A 26,911-nucleotide genomic window follows, 5' to 3' on the forward strand; every position below is an offset into this window, starting at 1 on the left:
AGATGGGGTGGTCAGCAGTAGAGCCTTGTCCTGGCCAGCCATGTGTGCCCTGCTGAGGGGTGGATCTGCACTTGTAGGGAAATGAGCCCTCAAAGATCCAGGGAGAAAGAAGATCCAGGCTGGTTTTCCCATGGAAGGAGAGTGAGGCTGGAGGCAGGGAGACTCAGAGGGATGGAGGTCTTGGTGACCTGAGCAGGAGGGAGGGACAGGGTTTGGAGGGTGTCATCTGAGAGACACTTGGGTGGGAGGGAGAGGGAGGAGTCTAGGGCGGTGTGAGCTGATAGGGGTAGGCGACCACCGCCTGGGAGGTCCAAGGAGCCTGCGGAAAGAGCCTGAGGTTTGGGGCGGGACCTCCCCCAGAAGGAGTTGATGGAGCCTCATCAGTGTATTGAAGGCCACTGAGACCTCCATCGAGGATGAAATCAACTGAGGGGGGAGGTGGGAGAGAGGGGCCGTGTCTGAGGGTGGCACTTGTTCCCTGTGACCTCGATGTCAATGTCCCCTGTCATGGTGACATGGCCACACAGACCCATGGCCTCATGCAGATTGCCTGGTCCCACCAGCCCCAGGAGCAGAGCTGAGCTGCAGGTATTTATGGGGACTCTGAGGCCTGTGACTTAGCCAGGAGGGCGGGATTTCCCAGCCTCCAGCATCCCGAGGCCTGGGGAGCCCTGGAAGGTCTGCATCGGGGGTTTGTGGGGTAGAAGTAGGGGGAGAAAAAAGGACGGCTTGGGTAGGTGGAGATGGAGAAGTGTATTAAGGTTGATTTCCTGGGCTCAGAAAACAGGCATATCGGCTGGGCACGGTGGCTCATGCCTGTAATCCTAGCACTTTGGAGGTTGAGGTAGGTGGATCACTCGAGGTCAGGAGTTTGAGACCAGCCTGGCCAACATGGCAAAACCCTGTCTCTACTAAAAATACAAAAATTAGCCAGGTGTGGTGGTGTGTGGCTGTATTCTGCTACTCAGGAGGCAGAGGCAGGAGAATCGCTTGAACCCAGAAGGTGGAGGCTGCAGTGAGCCAAGATCGCGCCAATGCACTCCAGCCACCCTCCTCCCCACCAAAAAGAAAGCAGGCATGTGTATGCTACACCTGTAGAGTTTTTCCTCAGTTGCGTATTTTCACACTTGGACGCTGGTCACACTCTGCACATGCGGTCACAGCCAACCCCACACAGATGCCAGAACACAGAGCTGAGCTGCAGGTGTTTATTGGGGTCTCTGTAGTGATGAACAGAGCCAGGCCAGGAACGTGGGGAGGCCCAAGGAAGGCAAGAGGGCCAATATCGGATCTGCAGGGGTCCTCAGATCAGAAGGCTGCTTCTATGCAATCGTTGCTCTGAAGGATCTTCTTCTGTTGCAAAAAGAAGAAAGAGAGGAGCTGGTGGCCTCTGTGAAAGGCTCCCCAGACTCATCGTTATTGCCCAGTCCCTGAGCTCACAGGAGCTCCTTGAGTGTGTCCGCTTCTTGGGGATCTCAGGCTCTGGACAAAGATGGTGGATGTGGGTTGTGCCTACTGCTTGAGTGTGACTCTGCATGTGTTGGTGTAACACGTGTATGCATGTGTGTGGGCAGGCATGGGGTGTGTGTGTTGCTGTTAACAGCGTCCTATGAGAGTGTGTGTTGCTGTGTACTCATCATCAGTGCATTGAGGACTCTGCATGTGTTGGTGTAAGACGTGTATGCATGTGTGTGGGCAGGCATGGGGTGTGTGTGTTGCTGTTAACAGCGTCCTATGAGAGTGTGTGTTGCTGTGTACTCATCATCAGTGCATTGAGGACTCTGCATGTGTTGGTGTAACACGTGTATGCATGTGTGTGGGCAGGCATGGGGTGTGTGTGTTGCTGTTAACAGCGTCCTATGAGAGTGTGTGTTGCTGTGTACTCATCATCAGTGCATTGGTGCAGTGATTGAGGTTCTCTGCATGCCCGGGCCTCTCCCAGGCACCAGGGGCAGAGGTTCTCCCCTTGAAGAGTTGCAGCGTCTGGGTCGAGGACTTGGAGAGGTGAGGCAGGAGGGCCCTGTTGGGGCAGGTGGGGGACTTCATCTGATTTTGGGCATCCTGGGATGTGGCTTCATGCTTAAAATGTGGAAAGCAGGATGGAAGGCAAGTGCAGGGAAGTGCAAGCCTGGGACGTGTGGCTGTGTAGTGTGTGCGGGTCCCCCCGGGCACACTCACAATAACAACTGAATGAGCAAATCTTTCTGTCACAGAGACATTGGCAAAGCATTGCTGGACCTTGAGGAAGGACTCCTCTGTCAGGGGGCTGGGGTTGTAACGAGCAAGCTCCTCCTTCAGGAGGTCTCGGGACACATCAAACACAACATTCGCAAGCAGTTTATCGATATCCAGGCAGGCATCCCCTGTGGAGGATGAGGTGAGATAAGAAAGCAGAGGAGGTCAGAATTCAGCAAAACCTCCCGTGGCCAATGAGACTTTGGGATGGTGATGAGAGTGAAGGAGCAGGGCCACCGCTTCCTCCCAGCCCTGCTCGCCTCTTTCTTACCCAGCTGGACGCTGCAGATCAGAGCCAGCACAAGAGCACAGGCGGTGGATGTCACCCTCATGACAGCGGAGTCTGGTCCCAGCAGGCACAGGCAGGGAATCTGGCGATGGGTGAGCTTTATGTATATCCGAACAAGGGACACGCCTCTTTGTGTGTGTGTGTGTGTGTGTGTGTGTGTGTGTGTGTGTGTGTGAATGTGGTCAGGGCAGGTCTGCAGAGAGACCCTCGGCCCTGGGCCATGCTGTTGGGGTGGCAGCGTATCAGGAACTGGGCTCAGCATGCGGTGGGAGGGGTTGGGTGTTGTGACATTCTCTGTCCTCCCTGGAGCTCCCTGGGATTGGGAGCAGGCTGAACACTGGTGTGAGCCTGCAGATCCGAGTGTGCATGCACATGTGACCCTGTGTCTTGGCAAACGTGTGTCTGCACTTGGCACGCCCTAGCACAGAATCTGCCACTGAATGCTGGCTCAACAAACATTTGCTAAGTGAGTGTGTTTGTCTGAATGGATAGCACATTAGGTGCAGCTTTTGAGAAATTAGTAAACTGTAATTTAGATTCAAGGAACATTATCTGGAGTAAAACACAGAACCTAAAGGACATGAGAGGTAGCAAGTGTGTTAGGGACGCATGTGACACAGTGAAGGGACCCTACATGTTGGGGACCAGCCTCAACACCACCCGTAGGGTACCCGAAGTCTGGTGGCGACAAAGGATTGAGAAGAGACAAGAGTGAAAGGTGGGGAACCAGGGGGCCAGTGCAAAATGTAGAGGCTGCAAAAGGCACCGAGCTCTGGTCTCCACAGTATTTATTGAGTACAGTCACTTAGATCTAAGAAGCAGATGTTCAGGGTGAAACAGTGAAAGGGTGGCAGTGTGTCACAGGCATAATCTACAGCAATAGCGGTTTAAATGAATCTCGTTTGTGCTCAAACAGCATATCTTTAACTTATCAGAGAGTAGCTAGTGGGAGCGGGCTTAACTAGGAGCCTGCATGTCTGTTCACATTCCAGTGTTTCAAAGAAGTGTCTTTCTCCTTGAACACAGTGTTTACAGAGAAGAGAGCAGGTCTTGCTCTGAGCATGGGAACATGATGGCAATTAGGAGGCTTTCCCCCTCAGAGGCCTTTTGTGGCTTTCCACAACTTATTCTCATATTTTTATGGCCAGTTTATATAGGCACCCCACAAGCCCTTTTCCCACAAGCCCTTTTCTCAGCACCTACATATGAGGGAGCTGATGTCACTCACGCGACTGCTGTCTCCGGACAGGACCCTGAATTGTAAGGGTGACCCCAGGGGCAGAATCAGCAGGTGGGGACAGCTGGGGGTGGGGAAGGCAGCAGGGATGCTGGCGCTTGTACACTCGGGTGCCAGTGCCGCTCCAATAGCGGTTTGTGCCCTACTGTGTCAAGGGTGGGTCTGGCTAGGAGCACCTGAGGGACATGGCCAGTGCAGGGGACACTCACTGAGTTGCTGAGAGCCATGTAGAAACGCGGAGCAGTTCCTAGATTAGGCTGTGCCACCCAGACTGAATGGGCTCACCTCGGCCAGGCATGAGCCATCATTCTGTGCATGTAGAGAACCTCATAGCAGCTCCCAGGACTTGGGCCTCTTAAAGGACCTACCCAGCATTGGGTAGGACTTAGAGTGGCCGTCACCAGTGGCAGGGCCCTGAACGCCCCCACATTCCAGTTGTAAAGTTGAGTGGATGAGTTGACAGTTGGATTGGCAGACACTGAAGCAGGGGCTGTGGCTGAGCAGGGAGGTTGGAGGCCACTGCCACTCCCTGGCGGGCTACCTGCTGTGTCGTCCCTGCCACCTGTGGTGCCTGCAGCCTGGGCTGCAACCTGCCCAGTACAGGCGTCCATGCGTGCCGAGACTCTCAGCCGGCTCTGTGGTCTGTCATGTTGTGTGTGCGGGACGAGGCTTGGGTGCACGTGTGTGAGAATGGGATTTTGTGTGTGTGAGTGGAATGTGCTGGCAGGAGCGTGTGGGGTGTGTGTGTGGCACCTGAGGTTGGGGTGTTGACTGTGTGGGGTGGAGGGTCTGTGACTATATGAATATGAGGTTGTGATTGTGGCTGGGACGGGCTGTGTGGCCGCCTCTGCCTCTGCATCTGCGTCTGTGTCCGAGAAAGAAAGGGAGAGATGGGGGAGGCCTGGTGTGGGGACCCAGCAGGGCAGGGACAGGGGATGTTTCCTCACTTTACACCATTTGGGGACCCTCCCCAGGCGGAAAAGCCAGCTACAGTGGAGAAGCACTGTCCGAGTGGGCTTCATCCTGGGGACAGAGGCTGAGAGACTGAAGCTGAAAGGTGTGGGCTCCAAGAGGGCCGCAGTGAGGCTGAACAGCAGAGTCAGGGAATAGATGGAGGGAGCCCTCCCTCCATCTTCCTTCCTTCTCTGGACCCCAGAGCACTGTGTCCCCTCCCAACCCCCACAGCTGCAGGTGGAGCCAGCTGGAGGGGTCTCTAGAGGGAGGGGTGTCCTCTGATTGCAGAGAGGGCCAGGAGGCTCCCTGAGGACCTGAGGCCCCTCTGGGCCTCCCAGGGCTGGGCCTGTGGCTCTGATCTGATTTGCCCTGGGAGAGACATGCTCAGTGGTGGGGTTTGTGTAGCTGTCACTCAGTCACCTGCCTGTGCCCAGCCACTCACCTGTGACCCCCATCAGCCCCACCCAATACACATGTGGGTCCTCAAGTGCCATGAGGGGAAGTTCCTGCCTGTGTCACACGTACCCATCCCACCCACCACACTGCAGGTTACAGGACTGCCCCACAAGGGCCACCATGCCTGCCTGAGGTTACCTGGCACACAGGTATCCTCACCTCCATGATGTGACCAGATCATGCACTTTCTATGCCAGGACCAGGGCCAGGGCAAGCTTGCACCTTCAGCCCTGGGGACACTGGGGGTGGTGGTGGCTGGAGGTCAGGGAAGTCACCAGGCTGGAGACATCATCTACCTCCCTAGAGGGTTTGATATCAGACATCTCCGGTGCACCACTTTGAGCCATCTCAGCCTCACCTGGCATTCTGGCTGGCACTGGGACCAGCAGTTCCATGAAGGTTTAGACCATCTCTAGGCTTAGGAAGGGCCTCGCTTGTCATCACTGTGGTCCGGGCTATGCGCCTTGTGACCAAGGGCTCTGGGCAGCAGATGCAGCCAGCCAGTGGGTGTGGGTGAGGGGCCTGGGCACAGGAGGGACGCGAGGCCTTCCCTGCACCCTCATGGCCACCATTTCAGAGGGAGGACAGCAATTGTTTGGTTTTGTCCTATGAGCAGCAGCAGAGAGCAGGGCCTTGGGCAGGTCCAGGGCCAGACAGGCATCCCATGCTGCAGCCTCGGGGCCTCCAGGGCACATGATGGGGCCAGTGTGGGGGCGTCTCTTGTGCCAAACACCTGGGCAGGAGGTGCCCTGGGGCTGGTGGGTGGGTCAGGGCGTTTTCAAGAGCCGTGTTAGGATAGAGAATCCTGGAGCGAGGGGTCGGGGAGACAGCTCCCGCTGCTTCCTGGCTTCTAAGTGGGGGTGATGGGTGGTAGGTGAGAGGCAGAGGGGTCAGCGGGAGCTGCAAGGCTCAGCCAGGGAAGTGGAGGCAGCAAGAATGCAGGCCTTGCCTGAGGCTGACTCGGGGCTAGGAATTCTCAGAGGCCAGGGCCCTAGAGCTCCCGGACAGGGAGTTTGCAGGAACAGTGATGCAGCACACGCCACGGCCCAACTCAACACAACACAACATGGCACAGCACAGCAGCGTGTGGCACACTGGGCTGCAGCAGAGCGTGGAGTAGGGTCTGTAGGGTCTAGGGAATTATGGAGCAAACTGACCTGAGCCGTGTCCCTCAGCCAAGGCACAGGCACCGGCCTTGAGCCACCCACTTCCTTGTGACAGCCTCATGCCCTGGTGTCCTTGGGGCTGAGGACAGGGCTGGGGCTGCTGTCCAAGGTGAGGTCTGACTCTAATCCCCAGTTGTTTGAGGAACTTGGGCATCCTCCAGAAGACCGAGTGGTGCTGGTGAGGATTTTTGGACACCTCAGCCAGGCTTTTGGGGTGGTGTGGTCTGGACCCAGGGGGAAAACCAGGGGGATGGCTTTGCTGGGATGCAGAGGGTAGGGGCAAGAGTGCAGCTGGGTGTGGCCCTGTAGGCACAGCATGTGGCATCTGCCAGTTCCCATTCCCTGCCTTGCTTCCAGCCTGTGCTGTGATGCAGTAATCACTTCCTTGTGACAGGTCCATGCCCTGGTCTCTCTGTGGCTGAGACAGGGCTGGGGCTGGTGTCTAAGATGAAGTGTGACTCTAATCCCCTGCTTCTGATCCCCAGTTGTTTGGGGAACTTGAGCATCTTCCAGGGACCCAGTGGTGTAGATGGGATTCCTGGGCTCTTTAGTCAGGCCTCTTGCCCACGTGGCCACATTGGCTTCCACTCAAATCTGGCCTTGGGGCCTGCTTGGCCTCTGCTTACCAAGTCCTGTGGTTCTCTGCCAGGCACCATTGGCCCTGAGGCCAGGCTGGCACCTGGAGAATGGCCTGCCCCCAAATCCTGCACTCCTCCCAGCTCACCTGCTTTTCTCCTGCGCTGGGAATTGGGAGCCAGGTTGATACTGGGAGAGGAGCTCCCTCAACTGTAGGTTCACCTTAGAGTTCTGGGACAGGGTTTTGCGAGATGAGGCTTTCTAGAAGGGCCTGGAGCTGGTGAGCCTGCTGAACAGGGAGTGGTCCCACAGCAGAAGGATCTATGGTGGAGGAGTAGGGTGGTTGGGGAGGACGACCCGGCTGTGGAGGAGTTGGGGCAGGCAGGTCACACGGGTGCATCTCACCCTTTCTCCTTCTCCCCATCTGTATTAGTCTCTTTTCATGCTGCCAATAAAGACATACTCGAGACTGTGCAATTTACAAAAGAAAGAGGTTTATTGGACTTAAAGTTCCAAGTGGCTAGGGAGGCCTTACAATCACGGTGGAAGGTGAAAGGCATATCTCACATGGCAGCAGCAAGAGACAGAATGAGAGCCAAGCAAGACAGGTTTCCCCTTATCAAACCATCAGATCTCGTGAGACTTATTCACTACCATGAGAAAAGTGTGGGGAAAATCCCTCATGAATCAATGATCTCTCACTAGGTGCCTCCCACAACACGTGGGAATTATAGGCATACAATTCAAGATGAGATTTTGGTGGGGACACTGAGCCAAACCATATCACCATCCTCTCTTTCCTCCCTTTCCTCTCCTGTCTTTTGCTCCCTGCCCTGTTCTCTCCCTCTTCCCCCTGTTCCTCAGTCTTCCTGCCTCTCCTCTTCCTTCTCCATTTCTCCCCTTCTTCACTTTCCATTTCTCCCTTTCCCTCCTCCCCTGACCTCTAATCATCTTTCTATTGACATAGAACACAAGTACGGAGACGTACACACCCTGTAAAGTGTATGTTAAGTGATTACTGTAATTCAAACCCCACAATACCCCCTCCAGTTCAAGAAAGATCACTGTGAGCCCCTCAAGGCACCAGCCTCACTTCCTAGAGTAGACCACTGTCCTGATTTTGTGGTTTCTTGTTTTAGTGGATGGTTTTTCTACCTAAACATCTTCACATACAATAAACGTTAATTTTGCTCTTTTACAATTTATATGGCTGGGATCATAATGTGTCTGTTCTCCCGTATCTTACTTTTTTGTTCCCCATTGTTGTTGATATTCATCCATGTTGCTATCTCCATGGTTTAAGTCTACCCTGGTACACTGATTCTGCTATCATGAACAACACTGTAGGGAGCTTTTATGTGTCGATGTGTTGTACATATTTACATTCACATTTGCTGGGGTTTGTGCCCATGTGTGGAATTTTAGGTGATAAGGCATTCATATTCTTGACTGTCCTAGGAAACAGGAAACCTTGAAAGCAGTTGTACAATGCACATCCCCAGCCACACTGTAGTATTTCCTGCTGCTCTAGATGCCACAAGCTGGCATCATCAGTGTTGTGTGAACCATCTGGTAGGTAGGTGTCAGGGGCATCTCATTGTGGTTTCCATTTGCATTTTCTGGTGTAATGAGGCTGAGACCTTTTCATGTGTTTTTTCTTTTTTTTTTTTTTTCCCCTCATGTGTTTTTTCATCATTTAGTGAAATGTGAATGGAGTCTTTCTTCCCATTTATATATTGCAGTTCTTTTCTATTTTTTCTACCTCTGATTGATTTGTAGGAGTTCTTTCTATATTCTTGATAAGAGCCCTTGTTTGGTTAGTTGTTGAAAATGTCTTCCCCAACACTACTGTGGATTAGCTTTGTATTCTTTTAATGGTTTTAATAAAACGAAGTTTACGATAATTAAATTTATCAATGCTATCTTTCTGCTCGGGGTGTGTGTGTGTGTGTGTGTGTGTGTGTGTGTGTGTGTGTGTGCCCGCGTTTTGTTTATGTAAAAAACATTCTTATTTCATGGTCATAAAGATATTCTTTTACATAAAGTGTTGTAAAGTCTTTATTATTTTGCCTTGTCCATTGAGGTCTATAATCCACATGGAATGGACTTTTGTGTAAGGTGTAGGTAAGAGTCCAATAACTTTTTAATTATTTAGATATCCTGTTGTCACAGTACCATTTAGGAGAAGATAATCATTATTCTACTGCTCTGGGTCCTCCTTGTCAGAAATCAAGTGCACCATAGAGGGCCGTAGTTTGCTTCTGGGTTCTCTATTTTGTCTCACTGGTCTGTTTGTCTATCTCTGTGCCAATGTGGCAGTGTGTTGAGTACACACTAAAGCTTTAGTTCCTGACTCTGGCAGAGGGAGTCCTTCCACTTTGGCCTTGTTCCTAGAGTGTCTTTGCTGGTTTTGGCCCTCTGCATTCCCATATAAGTTTAGAAACAGCTTGTTGAATTCAATTGGGAAAGAACTGAAATTTTGATAATATTGAGTATTCCACTCCATAAAGCTGGTACATGTTGTCATTTATTTTGGTCTTCCCTATTTTCTCTCAATAATTTTTACCTATATATCTCTGTACCACTCATATGAATGTATTAATTTATTTATTCCAGGGCACCTGCTATTTTAATGCCATTGTAGATGTTATCGTCTCTTAAAGTGTACATTTATACATGTATGTGCTGTTGTGTAGGAAATTTAAATTATTCTATATTGTTTTGTATTCAGCATTAAAAAAACTTTTAATATTTTATCTGTAGATGCTCTAAGACTATTTATATATAACTCTATCTAATGCCTATTTGTTTATTCCTCTTCAATCCTCAGATTTTTACTTGTCTTGCTTTATTGCATTGTGGAATCTCTAATACAGTGTTGGGTAACAATGGTGAAAGTAGGCTTTTTTGTTTAGTATCTGAACCCAAGGGGAAGGATTTCTTGTTTGTTTGTTCTTGACAGCTTTTTATTTTATAATAATTTTTAAATTTTGGCATAGTTTCAGGCTTATGAAAAGCTACAAAAATTTTAAAAAGTATTTCTGGATACCCTTCATCCAGATTCAAAAGGATAGCTTTTGATATTTCACCATTACATAGGAAGTTTAATGTAGGATACTTTTGGTAAACACTCTTTGTTAGATTAAGGATATATTATTCTATTTCTGTTTTCTAAGAGCATTTTTTTTTTTAAAAGGAAAGATGATGAATTTTAGAACACATCTTATTTACATTTAATAAAATGTGCATATAGTTTTTTCTTAGTTCTGTTAATGTGTTAAAGTATATCAGATGATTTTTCAATGTGAAACCTGGCTTGCATTTCTTGGATAAATCTGCCTTAATTGGTATTATTATTCTTTTTATATATAATCTCATTGACTTTGCTAATATATTGTGTGGAACATTTTGTCTATGTCCTTGAGTGATTGGATTTTAGTGTCAGGATTATACCAGCCTCATTAAATGAATCGGGGGATGCAGTGGCGGTTTCCATTTATTCTAAGAGATCTAGTCTACCCTTTCCCCAACCTGCTCCATACCCCGGAACATGGCCTTTTCTGGATTGCATCATTGGGCTATGTTGCCCTTTATTTTTTTGTGGGTTGACACATTGGAGCTAAGGCAGGACGTGAAAAGGAAGAGGAGGGTGAGATGAAATAATTCACTCCCAGCTGACTTCCCTTAGGGCTACAGGTTGGCAGTAGCTGCACCCCTCCACTGATGGTCAAAGGTCCCATGTGCTTGACCTTTCCTGCAATTACTGGTCTCAGTTCATTGTAGTAATAGCTCCTTTTCCTTATCTCCCTTTAGATATTTTGCTTTTGCTAGCCTTAGGTGTTTTCTTATTGGCTTCTTTTAACTTTGCTCACCCCACAGCCAAGAGCCATTCATTAAACTCTCCTCAGGTGTCCCATGTGAGTTTGCCATTTCTTTCCTGCAGGACACTGATGGATACAGAGAATGAACCATCATTTTTTATTGTTTGGAAGAATTTGTGTAAGGTTAGAGTGGTTTCCTCATGAAGTATTTGCCAGAACTTTCCAGAAAAGCTATCTGCATGGGATTTTCTTTGCAAAATCTTTAAAAATTTTAATTTAATTTTATAGATAATTAGAGGACTGCATGGCGACCAGCAACAGTTGCAGATTCTTCTGGGCAATAAAACTCACAGGCACAATAGATGTTCACCTGACTCTAAATTAACTTAGATTCATGAAAGGACAAAGACAAAGCGTGTTCAGCATTTTCAGTGTTATTGGTGGGGCGAGAGATGTCCAGCAGCAGCAGTCTAACATTTCACACCACCATTCAGGAGGGTAGTTATTTGGGAATTGAAGTTAATGTGCACGAGGCTCACCTTGGCATGCATGTATCACTGTCTGATCCAGAATGTCTTACAACACTGGAGGACAGCTCCATGTCCATGTTAGTTCAGGAAAGTCATTGCCTTGCTTTCCTGATAGTCTTTTACATGGTCCTAATCATGTCTTCATTCAATGTCCATACACCACTCACTACCCTCCCAATTCAGGTGCAATCCCCCAAGCAAAGCTTTCACAATAAACAATGCCTGAAATGCAGCATTTCTCATTGATCTAAGTCCATTCTAAGGAGATAGTGCTGGAGGAAAATGAGAGCAATGTCATTGTTCCAGGATTAATTATAGGGAGAGAGCCTAGACCTGCTGTTCACAGTTTGCCCATAGGACTATGCAGGGTTTCTCTTCCTTCTCATGTCAGTATTTGAATATTTTTCTTGGAATTTAAACATTTCACCTAATTTAAAATACAAAGTTTCCATAATATTTTATTTTTTAATGTTTTACCTTTTTTTTTTTTAACAGATAATATCTCACTATATTGCCCAGGCTGGAGTGCAGGGGCTATTCACAGGTGAGATGATAGCTCACTGTAGCCTCAAACTCCTGGGCTCAAGCAATGCTCCCACCTCAACCTACTGAATATACTCTTATTTTTATGGCTGAAGGGTCTTAGGGAGATCTCCTTTTAAATAATTTATTCATTATTTGTGTCTTTCCCATTTTTCTTTTTAATGTCACCCTTTTGGTAAGTTTGTCATTTGTTAGCAGATTAATTTAATGTTCAAGAATGTTTACTTTGTGCTGCTATATTGCCAGTCTTTTACATGATCCTAATCATGTTGTCATTCAGTGTCCATATACCACTCACTGCCCTCCCAATTCAGGTGCAGCTCCCCATGTCTCCTCACTCCATTGATGTCAGGCTCAGCCATGTCCCTAGATTTGGACAATGGGATGTTAGCAGACCATAGGCAGTAAATTGCTTCAATAGGACCATGCAGTTAGTCTTTCCTTCCCACATCCCTGTGGTCACTATGAGACTACCTTTTCCTTAGTAAGTGCTGGTTCTTTAGGGTGAGCCCCTGAATGAATAGATGTTGATCAGATTTGAGCCCAACCTACAGGAGTGGCCAAGTCCTACCAGGCCCACAGCTTGAGTGTTCACCAACTAGCCAAGCCCAGCTTATATCAGCTGAAACACCAGCCAACCTACAGCACATGAGTGATCATCAATGATTGTCATTTTAATCTATTGAATTTTCAGGTTGTTTGTGACACAATAAAAGTGGGCCAATTGAATCCTTACTTTCTATAGATATGAAGAGTTTGTAATCATTTTTTGTTATTGATTTCTATGAAAATTGCATTGAGATCAAATTATATCCTCTAGAGATTTTAAAATCTTTTGAAATTTGTTGAGATCTACTTTATGCTCTAATACATGGTCAATTTTTATAATGATCCCCATGCAGTTAAAAAGTGCATATTACTCCATTATTACATGCCTTATTCTATTAAGTTGTTCCTAATTGTATTTTTATATCTTGTATATTTTTATTATTATAACAGCTTTAATGAAGTATAAATGACATATAAGAAGCATGTATATCTAAAATGTACAACTTGTAAATTTTGACAGTTGTGAAAACCAGAAAATTACCACCACAATCAAAATATGAACAGATTGATCTCTTATGAAAGTTTCCTTGTACCTCTTTAAGTGCCTGTCTCCTGCCTCTTTGTCCCCTTCCTTCTTTCTAGGCAACCACTGATGTGCTTTCTGTCAGTATAGATTAGTTTGCATTTTCTAGCACTTCATGTAAATGGAATCATACAACATGCACTGTTTTTGGTCTGAGTTCCTTCACAGATCTTATAATCTTTAGGCTTCATTGGTCTTATGTGTATCAACACTTCATAGCTTTTTGAGTCTTAAATGTTAAAAAATTTACATGCAGCAAACTCACTCTTTTTGATGTGCATTTCCGTGAGTTCTGAGAACTCTTATGTAGGTTTTGTATGGATGCCTGGAGTCGTAGGCACTTCCACTACAGTAGAGATGTTGCTTCCTAACTTCAGATACTCCTTGTGCTGTGCTTTTGTATTCAGATGGTCTCCTTGCCCTTAATCCTGAGTGGCCACCAGCTTGTTCTTCATTTAGGTTGCTTTGCCTTTTCCAGAACTGCTTATCAATGAAATCATGTAAGATGTAACTTTTTGAGTCTGGCTTCTTTCAATAATTTTCTCATTGACAAATTCTACCTATAATCTTAAAATTTTATTTATTTATTTATTTATTTTTTGAGATGGAGTTTTGCTCTTGTTGCCCAGGCTGCCAGGCTGGAGTGCAATGGTGCGATCTTGGCTCACCGCAACCTCCGCCTCCCAGGTTCAAGCAATTCTCCTGCCTCAGCCTCCCAAGTAGCTGGGAATACAGGCATGCGCCACCATGCCTGGCTAATTTTTTTTTGTATTTTCTTAGTAGACACGGGGTTCCTCCATGTTGGTCAGGCTGGTCTCGAACTCCTGTCCTCAGGTGATCCACCCACCTCAGCCTCCTAAAGTGCTGGGATTACAGGCGTGAGCCACTGCACCCGGCTAATCTTAAAATTTTAAAGGTGTCAATGTATCTTTATTAATATTCATTTTTTCAGATGTTTTAATTACTGGAAATAAGATTACCGAATTTGTTTTCTTAGAAATCTGGTTCTTCTGTGTCAATATATTTAACATATTTTTATGTAGTTACTAGATAATACGATTTCTTTTTTTCCCTCCAGCTTTATTGGCATAATTGACAAATAGGAATTGTGTATATTTAAAATGTACAGCTTTAATGTATATATTTACAGTGTGAAGTGACCACCATACTCAAGGTAATTGACATATCCATCATAGATTTAAGATCATATTTAGAATTTTAAAATAAAAAGGTATTGAAGTCAGCCAGACTCAAAGGCTACATATTGCATGATTTCATTTATTAGCAATTCTGGAAAAGGCAAAGCTATAGGGATGAAGAGCACACCAGTGCCTACTAATGATTAAGGGTGGGGAGATTATTTGAGTAAAAAGGGAGAGCAGAAGAAACTTTTTGAGGGGTAGGAAACAGGTTTTTTTTTTTTTTTTTTTTTTTTTTTGCTGGTGAGGACACTTAAGATATAAATTTTTAGCAAATTTCAAGTACAACAGCTTCTCCCTTTTTCAGTTTTGCTTTCTGCAGTTTCAGTTACTCGTGGTCAACTAGGGTCCAAAAATTGGTGAGGCAGTACAATAAGAATTTTCAGAGATAGACAATGACCAGATTTATATAAGTTTTATTACAGTATATTGGTATAATTGTCCTATTTTATAATTAGTACCTGTTAATCTCTTACTCAGTTAATTTATAAATTAAACTTTATGATAGGTATGGATGCATTGTAAAAAAAAAAAAAAAAAGCATAGTATATTGTATACAAGGTTCAGTACTATGCATGGGTCCAGGCTTTCACGGGGGATTGTGGAATGTATCCCCTGCAGATAAAGGCGGACTCCTCTCTACAATAGAGTATTATTAATCATGGTCACCATGCTGTCCATTAGATCTTCAGCGCTCACTTACCTTGCATAGCTGAAACTCTGTACCCCTTGACCAACAACTTCTCACTCATTCATCCCCCTGGCTACACTTTGCCCCAGGCAACCACCATTCTACTCTCTAATTCTGTGAGTTCAGTCATTTTAGATTCCACATAGAAGTGAGGTCGTGCAGGATTTGTGTTTCTGTGTCTAGCCTATTTCACTAGGCATAATGTCCTCCAGGTTCATCCGTATTGTTGAAAGGAGCAGGATTTCTCTCTTTTTTAAAAGGCTGAATAGTATTCCATTGTATATTTTATAAAACATAGAAAGATAGATGGATGGATAGACAGATAGCTAGCTTTTGTGTGTGTGTATATATATCACATTTTCTTTATCCATTCATCCCATTGACAAGCATTTAGGTTGTTTCCCTATCTTGGTGACCATGAATAATGCTTCAATGAACCTAGGGATGCCTATCTATTGATCTTATTTCCTTTAGATATATACCCAGAAGTGGGATTTCTGGATCATACGGTAGTTCTATTTTTAATTTTTTGAGAAACCTCCATTTTGTTTCTCCTAAAGGCTGTACCATTTTATATTTTTACCAATAGTGCACAAGGGTTCCAATTTCTTCACATCTTTGCAAACACAATTTCTTGTCTTTTGGATAGAAACCATGCTAATGTGTGTAAGATGGTATCTTGTGGTTTTGATTGCCATTTCCCTGATGATTCATAATGGTGAACATCTTTTCATGAATCTGTTGGTCATTTGTATATCTTTTTAGGAAAAATGCCTATGCAGGGCCTTTGCCCATTTTTAATTGGATTGTTTTTTGCAATGAGTTGTATTAATTAATTACATATTTTGGATATTAACCTCTTATCAAATATAAGGTTTACAAATATTTTCTCTCATTTTTTAGGTTAATACCTCCAGCTTCATCTTCTCACTCAGAATTCTTTTGGCTTTTTGAGCTTTTTTGTGATTCCATAAATATTTTGGGATTTTTTTTTTCCTTTTTCTATAAAAAATGCCATTGGGATTCATGGAATCCAATAGGGATTGGCTTGAATCTGTAGATCACTTTGGGTATTATGAATATTTCAATATTCATTCTTTAAATCCGTGAAAGTATGAAGTCATTTTATTCAGTTGTGTCTTCTTTAATTTTCCTCATTGTGTTTTATAGTTTTCAGTGTGCAAGTATTACACCTCTTTGGCTAAGTTTATTTTCAAGCATTTTATTCTTTTTGTTGTTACTGGAAATGTAATTGCCTTCTTATTTTCTTTTTTGGATAGTTCATTATCAATGTATATAAATGTCTCTGACTTTTGTATGTATATTTTGTATCCTGCAACATTACTAGACTTATCAGTAATTTAACAATAAATTGTTAATTATGCTCACCCTACAGTGCTATAGAAAACTAGAACTTATTCCTCCTATCTAGTTGCACTTTGTGCCATTAATCAACCTTTGGCTATAAACCGCTCTCCCAAACTTTTCCTTGCCTCTAGTGACCATTATTGTACATTCTCCTTCTATGAGATGAACTTTTTTAGCTTCAGCAGATGAGTGAGAACATGCAGCATTTATCTTCCTGTGCCTGGCTTATTTCAATAACACAGTGGCTCCAAATTAATCCATGTTGATGCAAATGACAGAATTTTCTAATTTTTTATGGCTAAATAGTGTCTCATTGCATATATATATATATATATATACTGTATTTTCTTCATCTTTTCATTTGTTGATGGACACTGAGGTTGATTCAAATCTTGGCTGTGAATAGTGCTGCAATAAATGAGAGTGCAGATATGTCTTCAATATACTAATTTTCTTTTTTTCTTGGATGTATACCCAGTAATGATATTGCTCGATCATATGGTAATTCTATTTTTGTTTTTTTGAGAAACCTCCATATCATAATGCCTATCCTAATTTACATTCCTATCAACAGTATGCAAGAGTTCCCATTTCCTTGCTTCCTCACTAGCATTTGTTATCTTTTGTAATTTTGATAATACCCATCCCTACTGAGGTGAGATGATAGCTCATTGTGGTTTTGATTTGCATTTCCCTGATGATTGGCAATGTTGACCATTTGGAAAATACCTGTTGACCATTTGTATGTCATCTTTTGAGAGATTTTTATTCAGCTAATTTGCCCATTTATACATCAGATTATTTGTGTGTTTTTTTCCATGCTGAGTTGTTTGAGTTCCTTGTATATTCTGGATATGAATCCTTTGTCAGATGAATAGTTTGCAAATATTTTTTCCCATTCTGCAAGTCATCTCTTCTCTCTGTTGATGATTTCCTTTGCTGTGCCAAAGGTTTTTAGTTTGTTATAATCCCATTTGTTTATTTTTTCTTTTTTTGTGCTTTTGAGGTTTTTTTTTGGTTGTGCTTTTCAGGACATTGTCCTGAAAATTTTTCTTCATATTTTCTTCTAGTAGTTTCATAATTTCTGCTCTTACATGTAAGTCTTTAAGCTATTTTAAGTTGATTTAAGGAAAAATATGATTAGAGATGGATGTCTGGTTTCATATTTTTGGCATATTAATATCCAATTTTCCCAGCACCATTTATTGGAGAGACTGTCCAATCTCCAGTAAATGTTCTTGGCACTTTGTTGAAATTATGTTGATGGTAAATATGTGGGTTTATTTCTGTATTGTCTATTTAGTTCCATTGGTCTATGTGTGTTTTTATGCCAGTACAATACTACTTTTTTAAAAAACTATAGCTTTATAGTCTATTTTGACTTCAAGAAGTGTTATGCCTCCAACTTTTTTCATTTTTCTCAGGGTTGCTTTGGTTATTTGGAGTCTTTTGTGATTTCATACCAATTTTAGGATTGCTTTATCTACCTCTGTGAAGATGTCATTGGTATTTTTATAGCGATTGCATTGACTCTGCAGATTGATTTTGGTAATATGCTCATTTTTACAACATTAATTCTTCCAATCATGAACATGAGACATCTTTTCACTTTTGATGTCTTCTTCACTTTCTGTCATCAATGTTTTATAGCTTTTTTGGTAGAGATCTTTCACCTCTTTGGTTAAATTTATTCTTTTTTTTGGTAGCTATTTTACATGAGATTGACTTCTCAATTTCTTCCTTTACTAATTTGTTGCTGATGTGTAGGAATGCTACTGATTTTTATATGTCGATTTTGTATTATGTGCCTTTACTGAATTCCTTTATCAGTTCTAAGAGTTTTTTCTTAGTCCTTTTAGGGTTTTCTATATACAAGATCATGTCATCTGCAAGCAGAGACCATTTGGCATCCTCCTATCCAGGCTGTATGCTCTTTATTTCATTCTCTTGCCTAATTGCTCTGGCTAGGACTTCCACTACTATTTTGAATAAAAGTGATGAAAGTGGCCATTCTTGTCTTGCTCCAGATTTTAGAGGATGACATTTCAACTTTTCTTTATTCAGTATGATGTTGGCGATGGGTTTGCCATATATTTCTTTTACTATGTTGGGGTACATTCTTTCTATACCTGGTTTGTTAAGAGTTTCTATAATGAAGCATTGTTGACTTTTATCAAATGCTTTTTCTGTGTCTATTTATATGATCTTACGGTTCTTGTTCTTCCTTCTGTTGATGTGATGTGTCACAAGTATTGATTTGTATATTTTCATTCACAATCCTTGAATTCCTGGGAGAAATCCCACTTGATCATGGTGAATTAGCATTTTGCTATGCTGTTGAGGTTGGTTTGGTAGTATTTTGTTGAGGATGCTTGTATCTATGTTTATTATGGATATTGGCCTATAGTTTGTTTTTTTTTCTGTATGCGTGTGTCCTTGTCTGGTTTTTCTATCAGGATATACTGGTTTTGTAGAGTGAGTTTGAAAGAATTCCATTCTTTTCAATTTCTTGGAAGACTTTGAGAAGAACTGATATCAGTTCTACTTAAATATTTTGTAGAATTCTGGAAGGAAGTTAGTGGAGGCTGGGTTTTTTCTTTGTTGGGAGATATTTTATTAGAGATTCAATCTCATAACTTGCAATTGCTCAATTCAGGAGTTCTGTTTCTTTTGGGTTCAATCTTGGTAAATTTTATGTGTCCAATAATTTACATATTTTCTGGTTGGTTTTCTAATTTGTTAGCTTATAGTTATTTGTAGCAGTCTTTAATGATATTTTGTGTTTGTGTGATATCAGTTGTGATGTCTACCATTTCATTTTTGGTTTTATTTACTTGTGTCTTTTTTCTTGTTTCATAGTTAGTCTGGTTAATGGTCGGTTATTTTTATCTTTTAAACATAACCAGCTTTTCATTTTTTGATCTCCTGTACTGTGTTTTAGTCTCAATTTTATTTATTTCTGCTGTGATCCTTATTATAGTTTTCCTCCTACTAATTTTGGGTTTGATTTGTATTTGTTCTTCTAGTTCCTTGAAATTCATTGTTAAATTTTACTTGAAATGTTTCTGTTTTTTTGATGTGAGTACTTACTATTAAACTTTCCAGTTACTGACTTTGCTGGGTCCTATAGATCTTGATATGTTGTGTTGGTTTTATCTGAACTCTACTTTTTAAATGTAGGTATTTATCACCAAAATTTCTTATTTATATAGCTTCTGCTGCATCCCCCAGGCTTTTGTATGTTGCATTTCTATTTTAATTTGTTTCGATAAATTTTAAAATTTACTATTTTTTTTTTTGAGATGAAGTCTCGCAGCGTTGCCCAGGCTGGAGTGCAGTGGCACGATCTTGGCTCACTGCAACCTCCGCCTCCTGGGTTCAAAGGATTCTCCTGCCTCAGCTTCCCAAGTAGCTGGGATTACAGGTGCCTGCCACCACACCTGGCTAATTTTTTTTTGTATTTTTAGTAGAGACAGGGTTTCACTATATTGGCTAGGCTGGTCTTGAACTCCTGACCTCGTGATCCACCCGCCTTGGCCTCCCAAAGTGCTGGGATTACAGGCATGAGCCAATGTGCCTGGCCCAAAATTTACTTCTTAATTTCTTTATTAACTCATTGTTGAATTTTCATATTTTGTGTTTTATAAAATTCATTTTTTTTTTTGGATAGAGTCTCACTCTTGCCAGGCTGGAGTGCAGTAGCATGATTTTAGCTCACTGCAATCTCTGCCTCCCGGATTCAAGTGATTTCCCCTGCCTCAGCCTCCCAAGTAGCTGGGCCTACAGGCATGCACCACTACACCTGGCTAATTTTTTGTATTTTAGTAAAGACCGGGTTTCACCATGTTGGCCAGGATGGTCTTGATCTCCTGACCTTGTAATCTGCCCACCTCGGCCTCTCAAAGTGCTGGGATTACAGGCATGAGCCACTGTGCCTGGATGAAAATTTATCTTGTTATTGATTTGTAATGTTATTTTATTGTACACAGAATAGATACTTGATATGATATTGGATGCATGCATTCAATATGTAATAATCACATTAGGGTAAATGGAATATCTATCACCTGAAGCATTTATCCTTTGTGTTACAAATAACCCAATCATATTCTTTTCATCATTTTAAAATGTACAATTAAATTATTATTCACTACTGTCACTCTGTTGCACTATCAAATACTAAACCTTATTCATTCTTTTTAAATGGTCTTATGAAAGGAATTTATATTTTACAGTTGTTGGATGAAATAGTCTGTAAAAGTCTGTTAGACTTGTTTGATCTAATGTGCAGCATAAATCCAATGTTTATCAATTTTCTGTGTAGATGATCTGTTCACTGCTGAGAGCGGGGTGTTGAAGCTCCCCAACTGTAATTGTATTGGAGTCCATCTCTCTCCGTAAATCTAATAATATTTGTTTTATATTTCTTTGTGTTCCAGTGTTGGGTGCATATGTATTTAGAATTGTCATACCCTCTTGGTGTATTGATTGAGCTTTTACCATTTGATCCCGTATCACTTGAGCCCTTATTAATTATCCTTTGTCATGGAGTCATTTATCCTTTTATCATTATGAATGACTTTCTTTGTCTCTTCTTATAGTTTTACGTTAAAATCTGCATTATTGGATATAAGCTTAGTGACTCCTGATTGCTTTTGATTTTCATTTGTGTGGAATATTTTTTCCATCTTTTCATTTTCTTTCTTTTTTTTTTTGAGATGGAGTTTCACTTTGTTGCCCAGGGTGGAGTGCAGTGGTGCAATCTTGGCTCACTGCAACCTCCACCTCCTGGGTTCAAGTGATTCTCCTGCCTTAGCCTCCTGAGCAGCCAGGACAACAGGCACATGCCACCATGCCCGGCTAATTTTTGTATATTCAGTAGAGATGGGTTTCACCATGTTGGCCCAGCTGGTCTCAAAACTCCTGACCTCAAGTGATCTGTCCCCCTTGGCCTCCCAAAGTGCTGGGATTACAGGTGTGAGCCATTGGGCCTGGCCATCATCTCTTCATTTTCTTTCTTTTTGTTTTTTTTTTAAGATCTATGCATTTTTTTTATTATACTTTTAAGTTTTAGGGTACATGTGCACAATGTGCAGGTTAGTTACATATGTATACATGTGCCATGCTGGTGTGCCGCACCCATTAACTCGTCATTTAGCATTAGGTATATCTCCTAATGCTATCCCTCCCCCCTCCCCCCACCCCACAACTGTCCCCAGACTGTGATGTTCCCCTTCCTGTGTCCATGTGTTCTCATTGTTCAATTCCCATCTATGAGTGAGAACATGCAGTGTTTGTTTTTTTGTCCTTGTGATAGTTTACTGAGAATGATGATTTCCAATTTCATCCATGTCCCTACAAAGGACATGAACTCCTCATTTTTTATGGCTGCATAGTATTCCATGGTGTATATGTGCCACATTTTCTTAATCCAGTCTATCATTGTTGGACATTTGGGTTGGTTCCAAGTCTTTGCTATTGTGAATAATGCCGCAATAAACATATGTGTGCATGTGTCTTTATAGCAGCATGATTTATAGTCCTTTGGGTATATACCCAGTAATGGGATGGCTGGGTCAAATGGTATTTCTAGTTCTAGATCCCTGAGGAATTGCCACACTGACTTCCACAATGGTTGAACTAGTTTACAGTCCCACCAACAGTGTAAAAGTGTTCCTATTTCTCCACATCCTCTCCAGCACCTGTTGTTTCCTGACTTTTTAATGATTGCCATTCTAACTGGTGTGAGATGGTATCTCATTGTGGTTTTGATTTGCATTTCTCTGATGGCCAGTGATGGTGAGCATTTATTCATGTGTCTGTTGGCTGCATAAGTGTCTTCTTTTGAGAAGTGTCTGTTCATGTCCTTCACCCACTTTTTGATGGGGTTGTTTTTTTCTTGTAAATTTGTTTGAGTTCATTGTAGATTCTGGATATTAGCCCTTTGTCAGATGAGTAGGTTGCAAACATTTTCTCCCATTCTGTAGGTTGCCTGTTCACTCTGACGGTAGTTTCTTTTGCTGTGCAGAAGCTCTTGAGTTTAATTAGATCCCATTTGTCAATTTTGGCTTTTGTTGCCATTGCTTTTGGTGTTTTAGACATGAAGTCCTTGCCCATGCCTATGTCCTGAATGGTAATGCGTAGGTTTTCTTCTAGGGTTTTTATGTTTTTAGGTATAATGTTTAAGTCTTTAATCCATCTTGAATTAATTTTTGTATAAGGTGTAAGAAAGGGATCCAGTTTCAGCTTTCTACATATGGCTAGCCAGTTTTCCCAGCACCATTTATTAAATAGGGAATCCTTTCCCCATTGCTTGTTTTTCTCAGGTTTGTCAAAGATCAGATGGTTGTAGATATGTGGCATTATTTCTGAGGGCTCTGTTCTGTTCCATTGATCTATATCTCTGTTTTGGTACCAGTACCATGCTGTTTTGGTTACTGTAGCCTTGTAGTATAGTTTGAAGTCAGGTAGCATGATGCCTCCAGCTTTGTTCTTTTGGCTGAGTATTGACTTGGCGATGCGGGCTCTTTTTTGGTTCCATATGAACTTTAAAGTAGTTTTTTCCAATTCTGTGAAGAAAGTCATTGGTAGCTTGATGGGGATGGCATTGAATCCATAAATTACCTTGGGCAGTATGACCATTTTCATGATATTGATTCTTCCTACCCATGAGCATGGAATGTTCTTCCATTTGTTTGTATCCTCTTTTATTTCATTGAGCAGTGGTTTGTAGTTCTCCTTGAAGAGGTCCTTCATGTCCCTTGTAAGTTGGATTCCTAGGTATTTTATTCTCTTTGAAGCAATTGTGAATGGGAGTTCACTCATGATTTGGCTCTCTGTTTGTCTGTTATTGGTGTATAAGAATGCTTGTGATTTTTGTACATTGATTTTGTATCCTGAGACTTTGCTGAAGTTGCTTATCAGTTTAAGGAGGTTTTGGGCTGGGGCAATGGGGTTTTCTAGATATACAATCATGTTATCTGCAACAGGGACAATTTGACTTCCTCTTTTCCTAATTGAATACCCTTTATTTCCTTCTCCTGCCTAATTGCCCTGGCCAGAACATCCAACACTATGTTGAATAGGAGTGGTGAGAGAGGGCATCCCTGCCTTGTGCCAGTTTTCAAAGGGAATGCTTCCAGTTTTTGCCCATTCAGTATGATATTGGCTGTGGGTTTGTCATAGATAGCTCTTATTATTTTGGGATATGTTCCATTGATACATAATTTATTGAGAGTTTTTAGCATGAATGGTTGTTGAATTTTGTCAAAGGCCTTTTCTGCACCTATTGAGATAATCGTGTGGTTTTTGTCTTTGGTTCTGTTTATATGCTAGATTACATTTATTGATTTGCATATATTGAACCAGCCTTGCATCCCAGGGATGAAGCCCACTTGATCATGGTGGATAAGCTTTTTGATGTGCTGCTGGATTCTGTTTGCCAGTATTTTATTGAGGATTTGTGCATCAATGTTCATCAAGGATATTGGTCTAAAATTCTCTTTTTTGGTTGTGTCTCTGCCCAGCTTTGGTATCAGGATGATGCTGGTCCCACAAAATGAGTTAGGGAGGATTCCCTCTTTTTCTATTGATTGGAATAGTTTCAGAAGGAATGGTACCAGTTCCTCCTTGTACCTCTGGTAGAATTTGGCTGTGAGTCCATCTGGTCGTGGAGTCTTTTTGGTTGGTAAGCTATTGATTATTGCCACAATTTCAGAGCCTGTTATTAGTCTATTCAGAGATTCAACTTCTTCCTGGTTTAGTCTTGGGAGGTGTATGTGTCGAGGAATTTATCCATTTCTTCTAGATTTTCTAGTTTATTTGCATAGAGGTGTTTGTAGTATTCTCTGATGGTAGTTTGCATTTCTGTGGGATCAGTGGTGATATCCCCTTTATCATTTTTTATTGCATCTATTTGATCCTTCTCTCTTTTCTTCTTTATTAGTCTTGCTAGCAGTCTATCAATTTTGTTGATCTTGTCAAAAAACCAGCTCCTGGATTCATTAATTTTTTGAAGGGTTTTTTTTTTGGTCTCTATTTCCTTCAGTTCTGCTCTGATTTTCGTTATTTCTTGCCTTCTGCTAGCTTTTGAATGTGTTTGCTCTTGCTCTTCTAGTTCTTTCAATTGTGATGTTAGGGTGTCAATTTGGGATCTTTCCTGCTTTCTCCTGTGGACATTTAGTGCTATAAATTTCCCTCTGCACACTGCTTTGTATGTGTCCCAGAGATTCTGGTATGTTGTGTCTTTGTTCTCGTTGGTTTCAAAGAATATCTTTATTTCTGCCTTCATTTCATTATGTACCCAGTAGTCATTCAGGAGCAGGTTGTTCAGTTTCCATGTAGTTGAGTGGTTTTGAGTGAGTTTCTTAATCCTGAGTTCTAGTTTGATTGCACCGTGGTCTGAGAGACAGTTTGTTATCATTTCTGTTCTTTTACATTTGCTGAGGAGAGCTTTACTTCCAAGTATGTGGTCAATTTTGGAATAGGTGTGGTGTGGTGCTGAAAAAAAATGTATATTCTGTTGATTTGGAGTGGAGTTCTGTAGATGTCTATTAGGTCCGCTTGGTGCAGAGCTGAGTTCAATTCCTGGGTATCCTTGTTAACTTTCTGTCTCATTGATCTGTCTAATGTTGGCAGTGGGGTGTTAAAATCTCCCATTATTATTGTGTGGGAGTCTAAGTCTCTTTGTAGGTCACTAGGGCTTGCTTTATGAATCTGGGTGCTCCTGTATTAGGGGCATATATATTTAGGATAGTTAGCTCTTCTTGTTGAATTGATCCCTTTACCATTATGTAATGGCCTTCTTTGTCTCTTTTGATCTTTGTTGGTTTAAGGTCGGTTTTATCTGAGACTAGGATTGCAACCTCTGCCTTTTTTTGTTTTCCATTTGCTTGGTAGATCTTCCTCCATCCTTTTATTTTAAGCCTATGTGTGTCTCTGCATGTGAGATGGGTTTCCTGAACACAGCACACTGGAGGGTCTTGAGTCTTTATCCAATTTGCCAGTCTGTGTCTTTTAATTGGAGCACTTAGTCCATTTACATTTAAGGTTAATATTATTATGTGTGAATTTGATCCTGTCATTGTGATGTTAGCTGGGTATTTTGATCATTAGTTGATGCAGTTTCTTCTTATCATTGATGGTCTTTACAATTTGGCATGCTTTTGCAGTGGCTGGTACCAGTTGTTCCTTTCCATGTTTAGTGCTTCCTTCAGGAGCTCTTGTAGGGCAGGCCTGCTGGTGACAAAATCCCTCAGCATTTGCTTGTCTGTAAAGGATTTTATTTCTCCTTCACTTATGAAGCTTAGTTTGGCTGCATATGAAATTCTGGGTTGAAAATTCTTTTCTTTAGGAATGTTGAATATTGGCCCCCACTCTCTTCTGGCTTGTAGAGTTTCTGCCAAGAGATCCACTGTTAGTCTGATGGGCTTCCCTTTGTGGGTAACCTGACATTTTTCTCTGGCTGCCCTTAACATTTTTTCCTTCATTTCAACTTTGGTGAATCTGATAATTATGTGTCTTGGAGTTGCTCTTCTTGAGGAGTATCTTTGTGGCATTCTCTATATTTCCTGAATCTGAATGTTGGCCTGCCTTGCTAGATTGGGGAAGTTCTCCTGGATAATATCCTGCAGAGTGTTTTCCAACTTGGTTCCATTCTCCCCGTCACTTTCAGGTACACCAATCAGACGTAGATTTGGTCTTTTCACATAGTCCCATATTTCTTGAAGGCTTTGTTCATTTCTTTTCATTCTTTTTTCTCTAAACTTTCCTTCTTGCTTCATTTGATTCATTTCATTGTCCATCACTGATACTCTTTCTTCCAGTTGATCACATCACCTCCTGAGGCTTCTGCATTCTTCACGTAGTTCTTGAGCCTTGGCTTTCAGCTCCATCAGCTCCTTTAAGCACTTCTCTGTGTTGGTTATTCTAGTTATACATTCGTCTAAATTTTTTTCAAAGTTTTTAACTTCTTTGTCTTTGGTTTGAATTTCCTCCTGTAGCTCGGAGTAGTTTGATCATCTGAAGCCTTCTTCTCTCAACTTGTCAAAGTCATTCACTGTCCAGCTTTGTTCCATTGGTGGTGAGGAACTGCGATCCTTTGGAGGAGGAGAGGTGCTCTGCTTTTTAAGAGTTTCCAGTTTTTCTGCTCTGTTTTATCTCCATCTTTGTGGTTTTATCCACTTTTGGTCTTTGATGATGGTGATGTACAGATGGGTTTTTGGTGTGGGTGTCCTTTCTGTTTGTTAGTTTTCCTTCTAACAGACAGGACCCTCAGTGGCAGGTCTGTTGGAGCTTGCTAGAGGTCCACTCCAGACCCTGTTTGCCTGGGTATCAGCAGCGGTGTCTGCAGAACTGCAGATTTTCGTGAACCGTGAATGCTGCTGTCTGATCGTTCCTATGGAATTTTTGTCTCAGAGGAGTACCCAGCCTTGTGAGGTGTCAGTCTGCCCCTACTGGGGGGTGACTCCCAGTTAGGCTGCTCGGGGGTCAGGGGTCAGGGACCAACTTGTGGAGACAGTCTGCCCATTCTCAGATCTCCAGCTGCATGCTGGGAGAACCACTGCTCTCTTCAAAGCTGTCAGACAGGGACATTTAAGTCTGCAGAGGTTACTGTTGTCTTTTTGTTTGTCTGTGCCCTGCCCCCAGAGGTGGAGCCTAGAGAGGCAGGCAGGCCTCTTTGAGCTGTGGTGGGCTCCACACAGTTTGAGCTTCC

The 26,911-nt window shown here is 42.6% G+C and overlaps 1 protein-coding gene across 4 annotated transcripts in view; it reads right to left on the minus strand.

Annotated features, from left to right (window-relative positions):
* Positions 1 to 1,195: 1,195 nt before the first annotated feature.
* Positions 1,196 to 26,911, minus strand: part of SCGB2B2 (secretoglobin family 2B member 2) — a 197,422-nt gene continuing 171,706 nt past the window's right edge. Inside the window, exons 2-5 of one of the 4 annotated variants that reach the window (XM_054462915.2) lie at positions 3,971 to 4,626; positions 2,507 to 2,606; positions 2,179 to 2,363; positions 1,196 to 1,353 (exon numbers count right to left, since the gene is read on the minus strand). In XM_054462915.2, the coding sequence (XP_054318890.2) occupies positions 1,309 to 1,353; positions 2,179 to 2,363; positions 2,507 to 2,606; positions 3,971 to 3,988 (348 nt within the window). In that variant the 5' untranslated portion in view covers positions 3,989 to 4,626 and the 3' untranslated portion in view covers positions 1,196 to 1,308. Of the gene's footprint in view, positions 1,354 to 2,178; positions 2,364 to 2,506; positions 4,627 to 26,911 lie in introns of those variants that run through there. The other 3 variants (XM_054462918.2, XM_054462916.2, XM_054462914.2) reach the window with 3 other exon arrangements.

This window comes from Pongo pygmaeus, chromosome 20 (genome assembly GCF_028885625.2).
Source record: "Pongo pygmaeus isolate AG05252 chromosome 20, NHGRI_mPonPyg2-v2.0_pri, whole genome shotgun sequence".
NCBI classification, from domain to species: Eukaryota; Metazoa; Chordata; class Mammalia; order Primates; family Hominidae; genus Pongo; species Pongo pygmaeus.